The sequence below is a fragment of the Sinohyriopsis cumingii genome, chromosome 8 (assembly GCF_028554795.1).
Source record: "Sinohyriopsis cumingii isolate HCF-2022 chromosome 8, ASM2855479v2, whole genome shotgun sequence".
NCBI classification, from domain to species: Eukaryota; Metazoa; Mollusca; class Bivalvia; order Unionida; family Unionidae; genus Sinohyriopsis; species Sinohyriopsis cumingii.
Window position 1 is genome coordinate 61,853,935 of NC_142968.1, and position 16,942 is coordinate 61,870,876.

The following is a 16,942-nucleotide window of genomic DNA, read 5'->3' on the forward strand; positions in this document are numbered from 1 at the left end:
ATACTTTTTACCGTCAAGGTGTGATATTATCGTTGCTGCGCGTTTGTCGTTCATGGTAGCATCAACAACGCCATCAATTCGAAATGTTGACCAACTATGAGATGCACCATCACGCTTGAATTCATTGATACAATCACGGATTTTATTTAACAGGGTTTTATCGTTTATTAACGCTTTTGGTGCGTCCTTGAGGGCTCTATCGAGATTGAACTTAATATTTTTCCAAGGCTTAATTGCTGCTAATTTCTTGAACTCCTCCTCCATATAATTAAAACAAGTATTTAAATGAAAGAACATAGTATAATGAATCACTGCAAATGGTTGATGATTGGGTCGACAACCCCGTGCAATAAATCATGTAGAGGTGAATTCTGCGGGTATCATTTACAAAGCGTTCGTAATGGTTCTCTTGGCCCCCTCCCGTGCTTGGTTTGCCATGTTGGTGTAAGAGGAAAATCGCAGTTGTGTATCAATTGTGGAGGAAAGCGATACAGAGAGTTAAACGTTATTATGATAAACGAATAAAAAACTCCACCGTTGACTTCAACAACGATAAAATCATCAAAACTCCTCAGGACTACATTGAAAGGTTTATAATTAAACCAAATAATGAATTAGACAAGTAGTATTATTATACAAATGAACCAAGAGTTCAGACCTCACCCTGTGCTTGTTAATTATGAAGCATCTCGCGACGGCGTTGTTAGACATCGTAGACTAAAAAAACCAGTTGGATGGAAAAATAATCACGGATATTTGATATTTGGTGCTGGGAAAAAAATCTATCTTGTTCACAGGGTGGTATATGAAACGTTTAAGGGGCCAATCGAGGATGGTTTCGTTATTGATCGCATTGATTCTGATTGTCTAAATAATTCTCTTATAAACCTGCAATCCATTACTCAAAGTCAGAATAACAAAAAGGGTAAAACAGGGAAACACGCAAAAAAAGCAAAAAGCGTCAAATCGTTTGATACAATAACGCACGAAGAAAAAATATTTCACTCTATGAATGCGGCTGGTAGGTACTTCGATATTTGTAGTAAATCAGTTCGAGATGTTGCAGAGAATATAACTAAAACAGCGATCTCAAAAAAGACCGGACACAGAATTCGATTTTCATATATAACATCAAAGGGGAATAACTCGTGATGGTATATCACCGAGTGACAAAGTTACCGACAGTGTGAACGCTACAGTCTATTACAATTAATAAATTGTCCGTTTTAAAGAAAACTGATGGAATAAATTGTCTTTACAAACAACTGTAATATTCTGTTTTATGTTTCATCGAAGTATTTAGTGTTGTTTAAATGCTATTGATAGCGTTTTTTAAGTAATTTAACAAAATACAATAACACACCTTGTGACTGACGCGGTTGTATTAGTCACCTTATATATAAGCCGACTCGTTATAAGCCTGGGGCTTTCAAAAGCCGATTCGACCAATCAAAACTAACCCACGCTCTTGACCCGGGCGTGTGGTTGTCTTTTGTTCACAATCATGCAACCGGGTTAATTTAATTGGGTTGCTTTTGATTGGTTGAATTGACCGTAGAGTTCCGCCCCGCCGTTTTATGTCTGTGCCGTCTTGTGCCGTCCCATCATTAATTAAGTACATGTAGTGATGTCCCCCCAAGCATATCTTCTGGGCGGTCTACGATGACGTTTGTCACCCTAGGCCTCCCTCCCGGAGATGTATGTTTCGGGGTCCCCTTGGGCTCAGATGGATGCGAAGGCACCCAAGGGGTTCCAAGATGTGTTGTTGATGGCTTGTCCTTAATTAACTTAATTAAGTAACCTCTGGGTCTCTCTGACGTCATAGGGCGCCAGCGAGATTGCCAAATGGGTTATAATTCTCTAGGCAGTAAAGATGTTAACAGCACCTTTATATGCCTAGAGATCATTTTGTAAAACTTTTTTTTTGATATTAGAAATAAGATGTTTATAAGAATATGAATATCGAAGACATCAATAATATATTAACCGAGATTTCAAAATTAAAAAATCAAGGAATTGAATTATCTGATAGTCTCAACAGCGAAAGAATATTATCCGACTATGAATATATTAACGAACAATCGAAACGGGGGCGTTTTACCCTGGCCCGCGAGTATTCTTTTATAAAACGATTACAACATACGATTATTGAAAACCTGTACCTCAATGACGTAAATGCATTCATTGGGCTATTCACTGCCGTTGAAACAATACGAAAAAAACTTGGACGTGCCTATGAACGACGGCGGGAGATTTTTAGTAAGATTAAAAACATTAGAAAGATTATAGACGAAACCCCCGTGGAGCCCCCAATTTAATGGTAGCGTAACGGGAGTGGCACATTGAATGTATACATATTTTTTTTTCCCCCCGATAGGTCATACTACTGAAATAGTAAGACGATTGCGTTTCATGGCATTTGGGTATTCCTGCCACACTCGGCGGGAAATTAGAAAATTTTTATTTATAATAATGGTAGGCGAATCACTTACTACTCGGCTAGCCAGAGAGCGGCTAGCAGCGCTTAAAAAGTTCATACCGTTACGAGACAGGGTCCGAAAACAACTTCAAACGCGGCAGCAACTACAAACTGATTTTACTGTTGGAAGTGAACAACTCTTTGCTCCGATAACGAGTGCAACCAAAGATGTGAAAACAGCGATATACGGGGATATCCCCGACGAAGAAAGAAAGAAAAAGGCGCCACTGCTTGGCGTCCTTGAAAAGATAGCGGCTCAGACCGAACAAACAAAAAAGTCTTTAGAAACACTTCCTGCGGAAATAGCGGTTGCTACAACACACCAGCGGCGAAGACCACCACCACTCGCTATAATGGACCCACAAGAACCTTATGTTACAATGGCCGATGAAGAAGAACTAGGTGCTACTGCAAGAGAACCAGAAGAAGAAATACCGGAAGAAATACAGGAAGAAATACAAGAACAAAAAGAGAAAGGGGAGAATATACCCCGTAATGTACTTAAAAAGGACACAATAGATAAAATTAGAGGCTTCAACAGCGATGAAGAATTGATTAATTTTACTGCTACAAATTTTGCTAAGGATACACGAGAGAAGGAGCATATCAATAGCAGTTACTGGGGAAATATAAAGACGTTAAAGGATTGGACAAGAATAGTGTATTTAGCAAGTAAATATAAAGATACATTACCACATCGTGGTGATGTCAATTACACAGCATTCCACAATAAGGTTAAAAGTAGGAAACCAAAAAAAGGAAAAGGATACAGCGGCGTGGTTGAAAACGCTAGTGTTACTTGTCCTGGTAGTGTTTTTAGTGATATATCACGGCTGGAAGTACTAATCGGAGGAAAACGAGCCGGAAATAACTCTCCGGAAATAATCAATGAGGCCGCTGATATTTGCAGGCGGTTATTTGCCGGTGGTATCATGGACATAAATGTGTATCGAAAACTCATTGACGAACTGATGATTAATTGGAAAACTGGTGTTTTTATAATAAAGATGATCATACACTACAACCATGATAAACCAGTAAACGTCTACGTGGTAAACTCACGATTGCCTGTATATCGCGCGTGGTACGGAGACGGTCTCGGTAGCACCATTGCGGGGTTATTTACAAGAATGGCCCCAAAGGTGGCGCCGTTAGCTAAACAATTATCTATGAAAGCCATTGATGTTATTCGTGATAAGGGAATCAGCGCTATTGGAGATGTTGCCGGAAAGGCGTTTTCTGCAGCAAAGGACAAACTAATGTCGTTGGTGAGAAGAAAAAAACAAACGCCGCTGCGTTCTACAACAGCAATGCCTGCAAATGTCAGCAGGGTAATAAATAACGCGGTGGAAAAAAAATTAGCGTCAATGACCGAGTCGATGACCGAGTCATTGGCGGCTCAGTCGTTGGCGACTCCGCCATTGATGGCTTTGCCAACGACCACGTCGTCGTCCACTGATGCAACAACCAGCGCGCTCATGAACGCGATAGCGGGAAGTGGTCTTAAACCAAAACGGAAACGACGTTGAAAATCGTAGATTAGTTTGCAATTGAAAACATCAACATGATAAATAATAAAATGTTTGCGCGAACCGCTGATCCCGCGTTTGATATGGATGCCCCAGTGCGCAAGGATGATTCTGTCCGTGATTATCAATTTTATTCCTATCAACCACCACAAGCCAACCTACGATCGCGAATTGAACTTCAAGTCCATGATACCAGTAAATAATTTTTGCCGTGTGAAGCGTTTATCGAAATCGAGGGAGAACTCGTGACAAATGTTGCCGATAATACACCATACGCAGATGACCCTCGGTAATTGAATCAGAGGTATCACCGACGTCACATCAATATCGATTCGATACCGTAAAAGAATTCTCCGCGAACTTGAAAACGCTTTCCGAACAATATTGTGTAAAAATAAAAAAATACCGTCGAAAAATAACCACCATCGACGTGGCCGTGTACTCGGTGTCCGGTATAGTAGCTGGTACCGGTGTCATTTTATCCACGGTGACCATGATGGCCCCGATCGCTGTTCCAATCGCTATCTCCGCGGCGACAACAATTGCTGGAGTTGCCAACGCAATCACTAAAAAGATATCATCGTGTTCTCAGAAAAAACTCAACGAGTATACAGTAAAACATCAAATAGTATCCGACGCGTACTCGAAATTATCCGGGTTGATCTCGTTGTCAATTGATAATTCGTTCATATCCGATGTTGAATTCTCCACGATGGTCCAGTTGTATGACTCCGCGATGTCAAAAATCGAGGATTTTCAACTGGAAGCTGGAAACCACGTCGCTGAAACCACTTCAATGGGCTTAAAACATTCTCCTGAAAACAAGCAAGTTGTTAATATTCGGTGTTGAAATTGAACACTAAAAACAGCGAATAATAATAATGTCGCTGAACCCCGAATGGTTTCAATTACTTCAACGGATCGCGGAGAACACCACTCCGGTACAAACAAGTATGATATCAATAACATCAACGAAGCCAGAATTCAGTGTGAACTTCCCATCATCGGTTCCAGTGAAGGAAATATCCCTGGCAAAATTGCGAGTATATCACAGTTGGCCTAATATCCGAGCGGAAGCATTTAACGGACAACAACCTAACAACTCGCTGGTTTTTGCATGGACAAATAAGCCCGATGGGACCCCAGACTGGAAAACTGTTTCAATACCAACTGGGTCATACCAAATAGAACAAATCAATAAAGAATTTCAACGCAGGATAAAATCGATTACCACAAAGGAATCAAAAATAGCTATTACGGTTCATGAACCGACGTTATCGTCGACGATTGAAATAAGCACACCGGGGTATATGGTTGATATTTATAACAGTTCAATAAGAACCATACTAGGATGGCCTGAGAATCCACCTCATGAAATCCCCGCGGACTTGCACACGAATGCGCAATCGTATCATGAAATTAATCCCAGTTATCGAGATGATTTGTCTATTATAAAAAACACGTTATTACCCAGCAGGTTTATATTTCAAGACAGGAATACCATGCAATGGTATTTTCCGTATAAGGAAACTCCTGAATCGTCCGCCGTGGTCACAGTTAATTTAAGTGATATCACTGGTGCTTTTACCGAGATTAATCGTAATTACCAATTACAACTAGAACAGCTACGGAAAACAAAAACACGAAAACACGTTGAGGTGTTAAATCAACTTATATCAGACATGGAATATATCAATGAACGAATCGTTAAAACAATATCTGCTAACAGCGATGATAATAAACAAAAATTCCTAACCGAGTATAATATCACAGAAGCCAATTTACCGGATTTCAAGTTTCCAGGATACAACGCGCCAGAACTAAGAAAATCTCTTCATGATTTTCTCGGCCCATTAAATATCCTTAGACACGATAACGGAGAGGATGGTAGGCATATTGCTCCATACAACGTAAATATCACATCGGTAATAGCAATCAATCTAGTGTGTGATGTTATCGAAGGGAGTTACCAGGTGGATACCAAGCAATCAAATCAGGCTCAACAGGGGTATATCCTTTATTCATTTTCACCAACAGCCCCTCCGGGATTTTTAATTATTGAGAGTCCGATTAATCCGGTCTATATGCGATGCCATAATCGGTTTTTAACGAGAATTAATTTCAGACTTACCGATCAGTCAAATAACCTAATTGATCTACAAGAGGAGGAGTTAGTGATCACTCTGTTTGTAAGATCATAAAGATTTTCATTGTAACCCCTTAGCAGCAGAGGGGGCAATGACATCAACGCGGTCGTCGCGCTTTTTTTACCGGACGCTGACAACGCTGGATCTCTGAGTGCAGAAAGTATATTAAACTAAATGACGTTCGATTTGCCCCCCCCCCCCCTCCCCCGACGACGACGTCGTTTTTTTTTTTACCAGGCGCTGACGACGCTGGATCCGCTGAGTGCAGAAAGTATCAATTAAACCAAATGACGTTTGGGCCAAATGTCCGATTCGCCCCCTCTGCTGCTCTCAAGTGTCATAGATCATCATCCAGTGTCTCATCAATTGTACGCTGATGACACCCAAATATACAATTATAGCCACCCAACTGAAGTAGATGCTACTAACCAAGGTGTAGAGAAGTGTATTTCTGATGTGAGATCATGGATGACATGTAACAAGCTGCAGATGAATGATGATAAAACTGAGGCCATTCTGATCACAACACAAAGACTTTCTCATTCACATCCTTTACGTCAAACAATAAATATCAGCAACACCAACATTAAATTCACACAATCAGTGCGAAACCTATGTGTTACTCTGAACAGTACTCTAACATTGCACCAACATGTCATGAACATATGCAAGGCTGCATAGCTAGAGCTGAGAAGCATTAGCTCAATTCGCAAATATCTTTCAGTTGATGCCACTAAAACACTTGTGTGTTCATTAGTACTTTCAAGACTTGACTATCGTAACTCAATTATGTCTGGTTCATCTCAATATCTGCTCCAGAAACTTCAAAAAGTTCAAAACACAGCTGTTCGGATCTTACTTAGAGTACCACGACCAGAGCACACTGCTCTGTACCCTACAGTGGCTATCCATTCTATCCAGAATCAAACACAAAAGGTATTCTCTGAGCTACGTTTCACTGTCGGACTCTAGTCCAACATACCTATCCGACCTCCCCCATGTGTACACACTAGCAAGATACTTACGCTCCTCTTCTGACAATCGTATACTCAGTATTCCCACTATGAAAAGAAAGTCATATGGACAGCGTTCTTTTGTATACCAGGGCCCAGCAACATGGAATGAATTGCCCACTGAACTTAGACACAAAGGCACAGTGATCACATTCAAGAAGGCTCTCAAAACTCACTTATTTCGACTGCAAGAACAAACTTAAAGACCTAATAATGTTTCCTACCTTAAATATTCTCAGCATGTTTTTGTTAATGTTTTCTAATTTTATGGTGTTTGTTTTTGTACTCATATCATTATACGTTTTTTGTCTTATATGTGTTGTCTAATGTTGTAAAGCGCTTAGAGCTTCTAAAGATTAGGCACTATAGAAAGTCCTCATTATTATTATTATTATATGCTCGTAGTGTCAATGGCATTTTTGATGGTATTTTAACACGGAATGAACTTTAGTCTTTGCAAACCTATAAAGATGAAAAGAAAGGAGTTGTTGTAATACCTTATTTAAATATTTTGAAAAGTGACATTGTTTCTCGACTATTAGTTGTAAGTATTGGATGTCCGGTTCTGGATCCTAGGTAACTGTCCCGAGGTGTGGTTGAGATAGGTAATTTAGGTGTTGCGAGTGAGTCCAATAGAAGTGGCGATTTGCAATGCTGAGCATTTTAGTTGCTTTCAATCTGAAATAGACACCTGTTCCAATCTATGGATATTGTCACATACCCCCAACGGAATTTTTAGTAACCCCGGAGAAGGACGGACAATTTAAAGGTTAAATAGCTCCGTGCCCCCAATCAGCAAAGCCGACGGTCTAGGTGTTAAAATATAAAAAAATAAGGTGAGACAATTTAATAAACCTTATCAAAGTATTCCACAATTACAGGACACTTTTCAATGCATGTGCTTCCAATCAATCCACAACCTATCCGAATTGCCAATTATTTCATCCCGCGAAATTAGATCTGAGAGTGTTTCCTTCCCGTGTCCCTTTTTGTTACTCATCTTTAACTTCCATCTTGTATTGCTTTCCCTGCTCTCCTTGTTGGTACTTCCGGTACCCTCGTTTCCGTTATATCGGCCCTTCTTGTCTTTACTTTTAGTACCCTCCTTTCCGTTCTCTCGGTCCTCCTTGTCGGTTCTTTCGGTACCCTCGTTTCCGTCTCCGACCCTTCTTCCACGCATAACAGCCTATCTCAACGTGCTCTCTGCGTCTTATCTCTAATATTCGGGTGGCGTCTGTTCCCACCCGGAAAGCTTCCCGTGGACTAGCAGGTACGTAAAATGGTGCCTCCTTGTTCAAACACGGGAGAATTAAGACACTGTCACAGAACTTTCCTCAGCATAATGACAATTAAATCATTAGGTCCACTCATAGACTCACATCCAAATATTCCACACAATAATATCACGACTTCTGATACATACATATATATCCCTAATTCTCTATATTGTAAACTATCAACATCGATAATATTCTTACGCATTTTCTGCCTTACTAATTATAAAAGACACTTGCAAATATAAAGGCCTAATTATACATGCACGAGGCCAACAAAGCTTAACTCTGCACAATCCACAACTATATATTCAAATACAAACAAGTACAAGGTCTAACTACACACTATTAAAATCAACATCGTAGCAGATTACACCGTCAACTTTAATTTTATCCCAACAATTACATACATTAATCTTGATTATTACTAATTCGCTGTGCTTTACGACATGTTGATAATTCAGATATACAAAGAATAAAAAATTGTCTAATACATTCAATGCACATAGGAACGTATAAATCTTACGACACCTAGTTAGGAAGTGAGATTCGGGACTTTGTTCCAATTTCGACTGTAGGTCCTAGAACTAACTTCCCATCCTTTTTAACCTTTTTTTTTTTTTTCGCTTTTGGGGGCACCAGACAGATGCTGCCCCCCCCCCCCCTTTTCCCACAAAGAAGTGTTTTTACGTGTTTGTGTCTACCCTATAGGTGTGTGTGTTTGTATTGTTTTATATAAAAGAAGTTTGATCAAAAACTTATTTACTCACAACTTTTTGATGGGGTATTGTTCCCTAGTGTTATCAAAAGGGTTGTTCGTCCGATCTAGGTTTGTTGGAGTCTCTTCCCTTGTTTTTAGCAGTGACTTCTGTTAAGGATCCCCTACGTCCTGTATATGCTATATGTAAGTTTGCTATTTTGTTTTCTGTGCTATATATGTATATGTTAATACAGCAGTTATATCAAATTTGCCCTCTTTAGGTTATATATTAAGAAATATTTATGTCTAATCTATGTAGATTGATAAAGGTTCTAAACGGCATATAATTTTAGTATTTTTAGTAGATACCAGTTATTACTAAACTTATTCCCCATTTGTTTGTATCGTTTGTACATATCCTGCATGATGATTTGTCTGAGGCTCTTTCGCAGGCCTGGTCACTTCGCGTGGCGCCTTGTGATATAGCCCTGCCATGTCTATGTCTCTTACTTATCCATCATGCAGGTCCCTGTGTCCCACTATTTATAATGTAATTTGGGAAAGGAAAGATAGAGAGACTGGAGAGGGAATAAAAAGAAGAAGAAAATGGAAATAAAGGAATTTTCTAAAGACGTTTTGTATATTGATATTCTTTATTTATCACTTCGGGAACCCACTTTTGATTAGTATTGGCAGTATAAGATTAGCCCTTTTATTCTTCGTTTTAGTTATATTCAAATCCTATCCAAAGTAAGCGCTGACTATACAGGATGTATTCACTCCGTTACCTACATAAGTCTCACCACAATGACTTCAAATCATACAAAACGACCATTAAAAAATTATTAAAATACCGGGATGGGGTGGTGGGGTGAGATGAGATTAGGGCTCCAGCCTGCGTACTGGCGGTACAGACCCTGCTTGGGTTGTAAACAGAAGCCCTTTCCCATCTCCATCCCATTTGGTATAATTTTATAAAACTTATTAATAGATTCCCATGATATTTTTCCCTTCATGTTTTATTTTATATTCTTCTACCTTTGCCGCAGACTAGCATTGTTTTTGTACTATAGCAGGAATTACTTAGAATATATTCTTAGTGTTCATTACATACATATAATTTAAAATTGTTTCGAAATATTAAAATATATGGGGTGAGAGATAAAGTTTGGGCTCCAGTCCGCGCACTGGCGGTACAGACCCATACCTGGGTTGTTTACCGAAGCCCTTCCCCCATCTCCCTCCCCTTTGGTTTAATTTCATTAAACTACATGTTTTATTTTATTATTTTTCTAACGTACCCGCAACCTAACATTGTTGTTGTAATATAATCAATTATTTTTAAAACTACTTTATTTTCAAAATTTACGTCTATATATAAAATGTTATTTATATGGTACTTATACTCTTTAGATATTTCCATTATTAATACTTTTTACATATTTCCATATTTAACATTATCCTATTATTTTTTTTATTGTATCACATTGGGCGATCGCATGGAGTTTAGTGAAGTTGGCTACTTTACATAAAGGGCATTTTGGCATTATCTGATTATACGACGTCTAATAGTTTCTTCGCCTGTGAGCCAGGTGTTGTGTAGATATTTAAAATTATGCTTTCTGTTTTCACAGATCTTATTGTTTCCCAATTTAGTCAAGTTCTTTCCCAGGTACCCCCCGCCCCATTGTCCTGCTCTAGTCTACATCTTTTATTTTTTGGTTGTTGTTGTTTTTGTAGGGTTTAACGTCATTTTTCAGCACACGATAGTCTATACATGGCGGCCAGTATTAATGGTGGAGGAAGAACCCGGGAAATCCCCGGAAAGAACCACCGACCTTTGAGGAGCTACTGGCAAGCTTTCTCACATACCCACAGTGGTTGAATCCAAGACTCGAACCCACGCAGACAGAGGTGAGATGGCAGTGATCCGTAACGGAGAGCGCTTTCGACCACTCGGCCACTCGGGGCCCCTATTTTTTTTTTGGTATATCTTCTCTTTATAAATTATATGTATTTTCTGTGTCTAGTTGCCATAAATCTATTTTGTCTCTGTATTGAAGTAAATTTTCTGTAATGTATCTAAATTTTCTCGGCACTTCGAGTTTTTCTGTAAGCTTGTCATTTCTGTATATATCTGGTCTGCTTCTCATCGTGAAGCCAACCCAACACTGTCTTAGGTTCGGGTTGCACTTTTCTAAACCTATTAATTATGTTCAATATCTTCATTAGTAGGGGCTGGGTTAACACAGTCAACCTCTACTTTTTGCTGCATATAGATTTTCTTTCATTATGTAATATGTTTTATAGTTTCATATATAGTCTATAATGTTTGTCTAGTTTAGAGTTTCATATTCCATATCAATTGACCTAATAGTGTAGTTTATATTTGAATAGAGATATGTTTTGGCCACTTGGGCCCGCTCAATTATGCATAACTGCGCTAGAGCCCAAATATGTGCGTTTTCTTTTTAAAAAAAAATTAGTACATGCTTGTAGTTTTTCTATTTTGTCTTTCCTTCCAAAAATTATCCCTACAGCTTTCACTTTGTCCCTCGCCTATTTTCAGAATTTCGGCCTTGTCGTGATTTATTTTAGAACCTGATGCTTTCCCGAAATTTTCTCTTGATGTTGGTAAGATTTTGCATCTCTTATGAAGTTTGTACAATCATCTGCATGTTGGGGGCATTTTAAATTCCTCTCTAAGATTTGGAATTTCTATACATTGTATTTCTGGGTTGTTTCGTATTTTATGACTTAGAATCTCAATTGCTATTACGTATAATAGCATTGATACGTATAATAGCATCCTTGCCTCACTGATCGTTGTATTTCAAATTCTTCGTACATTTTCCGTATATCTGTACACATGAGGTTATTTTTGTGTATGGGATTTCAGTCCATTTGCGGAAGTTTGTTCCGAAACCGTACTTCTCTAGTACTTTCTTTCTATATATATATATATATATATATATATATATATATATATATATATATATATATATATATATATAGTTGTGTTCTAATTGGTCAAAAGCATTTTCTTGTTCGAAAAGTACCTGTTTCATTTATATAATCTATTATTATTTTTATATTTAAAATGTTATTTTGTATGTCCCTTCCATTTTTCCCCACAAATTTGGTTTACATTAGTTATTTTCCCATATCCACCCTTTTAATGAACATAAAACTTCGGCACTCAGAGCGCAGTCTAGTCTCTCAAATTTCCCTATGATCTGCTCTTGCCAAAGTCCAGACGTCCACTGATTCATTCATAATGGATTAAACAGAATAATGACTGCCTGCGTGAGGAACCCGCCCGAAATTCGATTATCTTAGTTCTGATTGGATTCCGGTGGTCTCTTTGAAAACGGTCTGCGGTGGTATCACTGAGATGTTACAATTTCAGGTTTCCGGCCTCCTAAGCTAAGCCGACTGCTAACTGCAAACAACAGTATTTTTCGCCCTGCGGCAAGATCTTCAAAGGAAGTAACCGCGAATTTGAAGTTAACGCGTTGACTTATTGATGGACAGGTATTTTCTTTGTTTCAGAATCGGCCTAAAGTCGTAATATTATATAACACGTATTGACATTACCCAAACTATTTCGAATTACAAATTATATCAGAAGACATTTATAAACATGAGCAGGAATTGTTAACAAATGTTCTTCCACAACGTGACAGATATTTTGCGATCGTTGTTGTTGTTGTTGTTCTTCTTCTTCTTCTTATTATTATTATTGTTATTAGGAACTACACATTTTTCAGAATTTGGGGCTTTTCTACGTCCCACCTGCGATTCACTACAGTCCAGATGAAACCCAGGTGACGATTGACGTGTATACCAGCACGACGTACGGTGGAAAGTGGACATGTTTCGCATTCAACAGCGTTGGTACCGTTAGCCTGGGCATACACATTTGACGTTAAACTTAGGTTTCTAATTTTACGAGAAAATTCTTTGAAATGCGGTTTCAAATCAGGCTTGATGTTTGGCTGTTCTCAATGTTATATAACACTGACGAGATCATAATAAAGTTACTTTGAGGAGTTTTTAGGTGTTGTAGTTTTGAACAAAACCAAAATTTAATGACGCAATATATGTAATAGATTTGGGGCATTGATATCTAGGTCGATGTCAGGTTGTGTTGAGTAATATGCAACAAAATTAACGTGGAGAATTCCTCTGTTTCATTGTTATGGCAAACGCCTAGCATGGAAAACATTTAAGCAGACAAACCATATCACATTTACTGAAATTGCTAACAGACTATAAAAATACTGGAGAAAATGGCTGTAGAGTCTGTCATATCTCTCTCTCTCTCCCTCTCTCTCTATCGTAGTGTGCTCAGTCTGTGCAATGAATGATTTTGAACTCGAATAATCGTTCGGTAGTTTTCAATAAGCTAGTGATATTTTCTTTGCACGAGATTAATGATTTGAACATAAGACATCTAACATTACATTTTAGTTCGAACCACACATATTAATTTAGAGTAGTATGGAAGAGTAAATAAACTTAAACGAAACGAACACTGTCCAAAATATGTTATAGAACGACAGGTACAGAAGGTATTATGGGAGAAATAGGCAGGCAGGGATTATCTAACTGAGCCCTACTAGCTGATCTATATATCCATCAATTATTGTTACCTTAATTTGATGTCGACGGTGCCTTAAAAAGGTAGACTGGTACCACTAACGTAAAGAAGATGACGACTAAAGATGAAAATCTGAAGGATAATTAAAGTGTGGAACCGACAACAACGTTTACACTGACTACCTGCACAACCCTATGCTTTCTGCCTTCTAAATCAATCATTCAATGAATCAGTCAATCAAACAAATAATCAATCAATTAAAGATTAAACATAGGCGTCAATGAGTCATCTAGCAGTTTCGACTGGTCCGTTGAGAGAAACTATTACCGCTCTAGTTCATGGGAGATAAATCTGCAAGAACCGTAAAAACAGGTCGGGTCCATGTTACGTATAAACATGGAACGTGTCTATTATGAACATTATAAAAACCCACATAATGGATTTGTATGGAATTCAAAGCTGTCTTAAATGGTCCGTTTTTAATACATGCAGATACAATTATATCATATGATACGCATATATAGGTGCGCTAGCGTCTGTTCACATTCAAACCATGTGACCGAGTTTTCAAACATGACGAAAACTAAGAAGACGATGAATTATTGTGCACCAGCCGCGAAGACGAGAAGCGAAAGCATAGCAGCGGCTACCAAAGTCAACACGGGTCTACTTCCAGAAGAGGTGGATTTTAATTTGGATTTAGTTGATTTTGTTTCTTCTTCGCAAGATTTGTTTTCAGTACCAGTACCTTCGCCACCTTCTCCTTCTTTACCACATATCGAATATTTTAAACAGAGACAGAACGAAGAATTTGAGAAATTGTTACAGCAGCACAAAGAAGCAGAACAAGCTTTTCTCCTTCAACAACAACAGCAGAAAGAAGAAGCAAGAAGAAGAAGCAGCAGAGAAGAAACAAGGTCTAGAAGAGAAAGAGAATAGTGAAAGTCAAACGGTGACGGTACTCAGACATTTTGGCAGAGGTAAGGAGTCTGAAACAAATGTATCAGACTTCTTTGATGTGACCAAAGAGAAAAAGCCCTTCCCGAGCCAAGTTTCCCAGCCCTGATATTACGCCTGCGATACCACCCCTAGTGACCTCAACCAAATCATCATCGACAGGAGCCAGTCCTGAAGTAGACCATGGCCGTGGCAAATGCTTAACGCAGTTTGTTTGCTTGAGGGCTGATGAGAGTTTGTTTTTTAAAATCGAAAAGAGATATTATTTCAACTGCCAAAATCAATTAAAACTCAAAATCAATTTTTTATCTATCATGTACTGATGTTTCCCTTGTGCCGTACTTGTGCCTAAACGTGCAACCAAGACCGGCTTTGTTAGCACACCCAGGAAGAACGCGCCTTGTCGAGAATGTGGGTCAACGTGGAATTGTTTAAGGCTCCGAACCTGGGATATCAATTGCTAGAAGTGTACGAAATCTACCACTTTCCCAAAACAGAAAAATAACACAAGACTCAGAAAGGTATTTTCGCATACTACGACGATGCTTTTTTGAAACTGAAATAAGAAGCCAGTGGCTATCCTTCCTGGTGCCACACTCCCAAAGACCAAATGAAATTCAAAGAGAAATACTGGGAGCAGGAAGGCATCGCTTTAGGCCACGTGGAGAAAAACGAAGGAAAGCGATCGTTTGCAAATGTGATGTTAAATTGCTTGTGGGGCACAATGGCAAAACGACCGTGTTTACCTAAGACGGAGTATTTAACAGAACATTCGCGGTACTTCCAGATGATTCACGACAAAACCAAATACATGAAACACGTGGACGTCGTTCGTGATGATTAGATCTTAGTCAATTGTGAAGAACTGGATTTTGTTCAAGTCGACGGATTTGGAAATGTCATCATTGCGGCTTACGTGACAGTCCATGCTCGCTTACAATTGTACGACTCTTTAGAACTGTTAGGTGATCGCGTCCTGTACTTTGACACGGACAGTTGCATCTATATCGATCGCTTGGGTCAACGACACCCTGACATCGAAGGAGATCGTTTAGGAGCCTGGACAGACGAACACCCCGACGACAAGATTCTAAGTGTTGCTAGTGGCGGCCCTAAAAATTACGGCTACGAATAGCGGGACAAACAAGGAGAAGTGCACACGAAGAGCAAAGAGAAAGGATTGACTCTCATTTATTGCAACAGTCGAGTAGTGAACTTTGGTGCATTGAAAGAAACACTGCAGTCTGGAGAGGATGGAAACTTTAAAGTGACCGCCTACGAACCGCACAAGACTGTACGTTTACCCATTCACCAAATCGTCAGTTGGTCCATGGAAAAAAATGTTTCAAATTGTCAGAAGCGAGTGCGGCTTCCCAGTCACTTCACTTTACCGTACGGTCACGTCGATATTGATCAGCAAATAAAAAAAGACAACCTCCAAGATAGATAGTTCATTGTAACTACCAAGACCAAGCGAGAAAGAAGAATCCTTTTAAACAGATATCATTCAAGTTTGAGGATTCTCCAGTCGAGTGCGATGCTATGGCTTGCGATGAGAGCGATGCTGTACGTTGTGGCCTCAGAGATGCAGTTCCACATCATGGTAACTGTGTTATTACAACTACCATTACCACTACACCTACATTGTAAAATGATACTCTCCGTGTCAAACCTAACGGATGCGAAAGCGATGCCTCTTGTTATCGTGGACTTTTTACTGGTTTTCGTGGTCAATGTTATTTTCCACATGAAACCATTCAGCTACCACCCTACGGATGTCATCCAAAACTGAGCAAACTCATGCGGATTTCACCAGAATCTGTGAGAGACTAATATTCGTTCCCTGTGCGTTTGCCTGAATTCTGCGACTATGAAAGTCGATTCCAAACCTTCCATGGAAAATGGCCTAAATATCTGGGAGGTCCTAACACTGAAGAATTAGATAGAACTGGCTTTTTCTACTTGGGCGAAGAGGATTAAGAGATGTGCTTTAGTTGCAGTGTGTCACTTCACTAGTGGAAGCAGAAAGTTTTGGCTTACCTGGAACATGCTCGATGGTCTCCGGATTGTCACTACCTACCTTTAGTGGGACCGAGTCATTAAAGTGGCATACCATGTTGCTTAAGAAACCAGATTGGTTAGGAGTCAAACATTGGACAACACCTAGACAAGTATTTAAATGCCATTTAAACAATAATATTCAAGGACTACTAAACGAACTGCAAGAGAAGATTTACAAG

General features: G+C 39.1%; 1 protein-coding gene across 1 annotated transcript in view; it reads left to right on the forward strand.

The window, feature by feature from the left end:
• The window catches only part of LOC149793665 (SCO-spondin-like), a 120,887-nt gene extending 107,819 nt beyond the window's left edge, over window positions 1-13,068 (forward strand). The window contains exon 20 of the mRNA XM_089969032.1: window positions 12,913-13,068. Within this exon, the coding sequence (XP_089825158.1) occupies window positions 12,913-13,068 (156 nt within the window). The remainder of the gene's footprint in view (window positions 1-12,912) is intronic.
• Window positions 13,069-16,942: the final 3,874 nt, after the last annotated feature.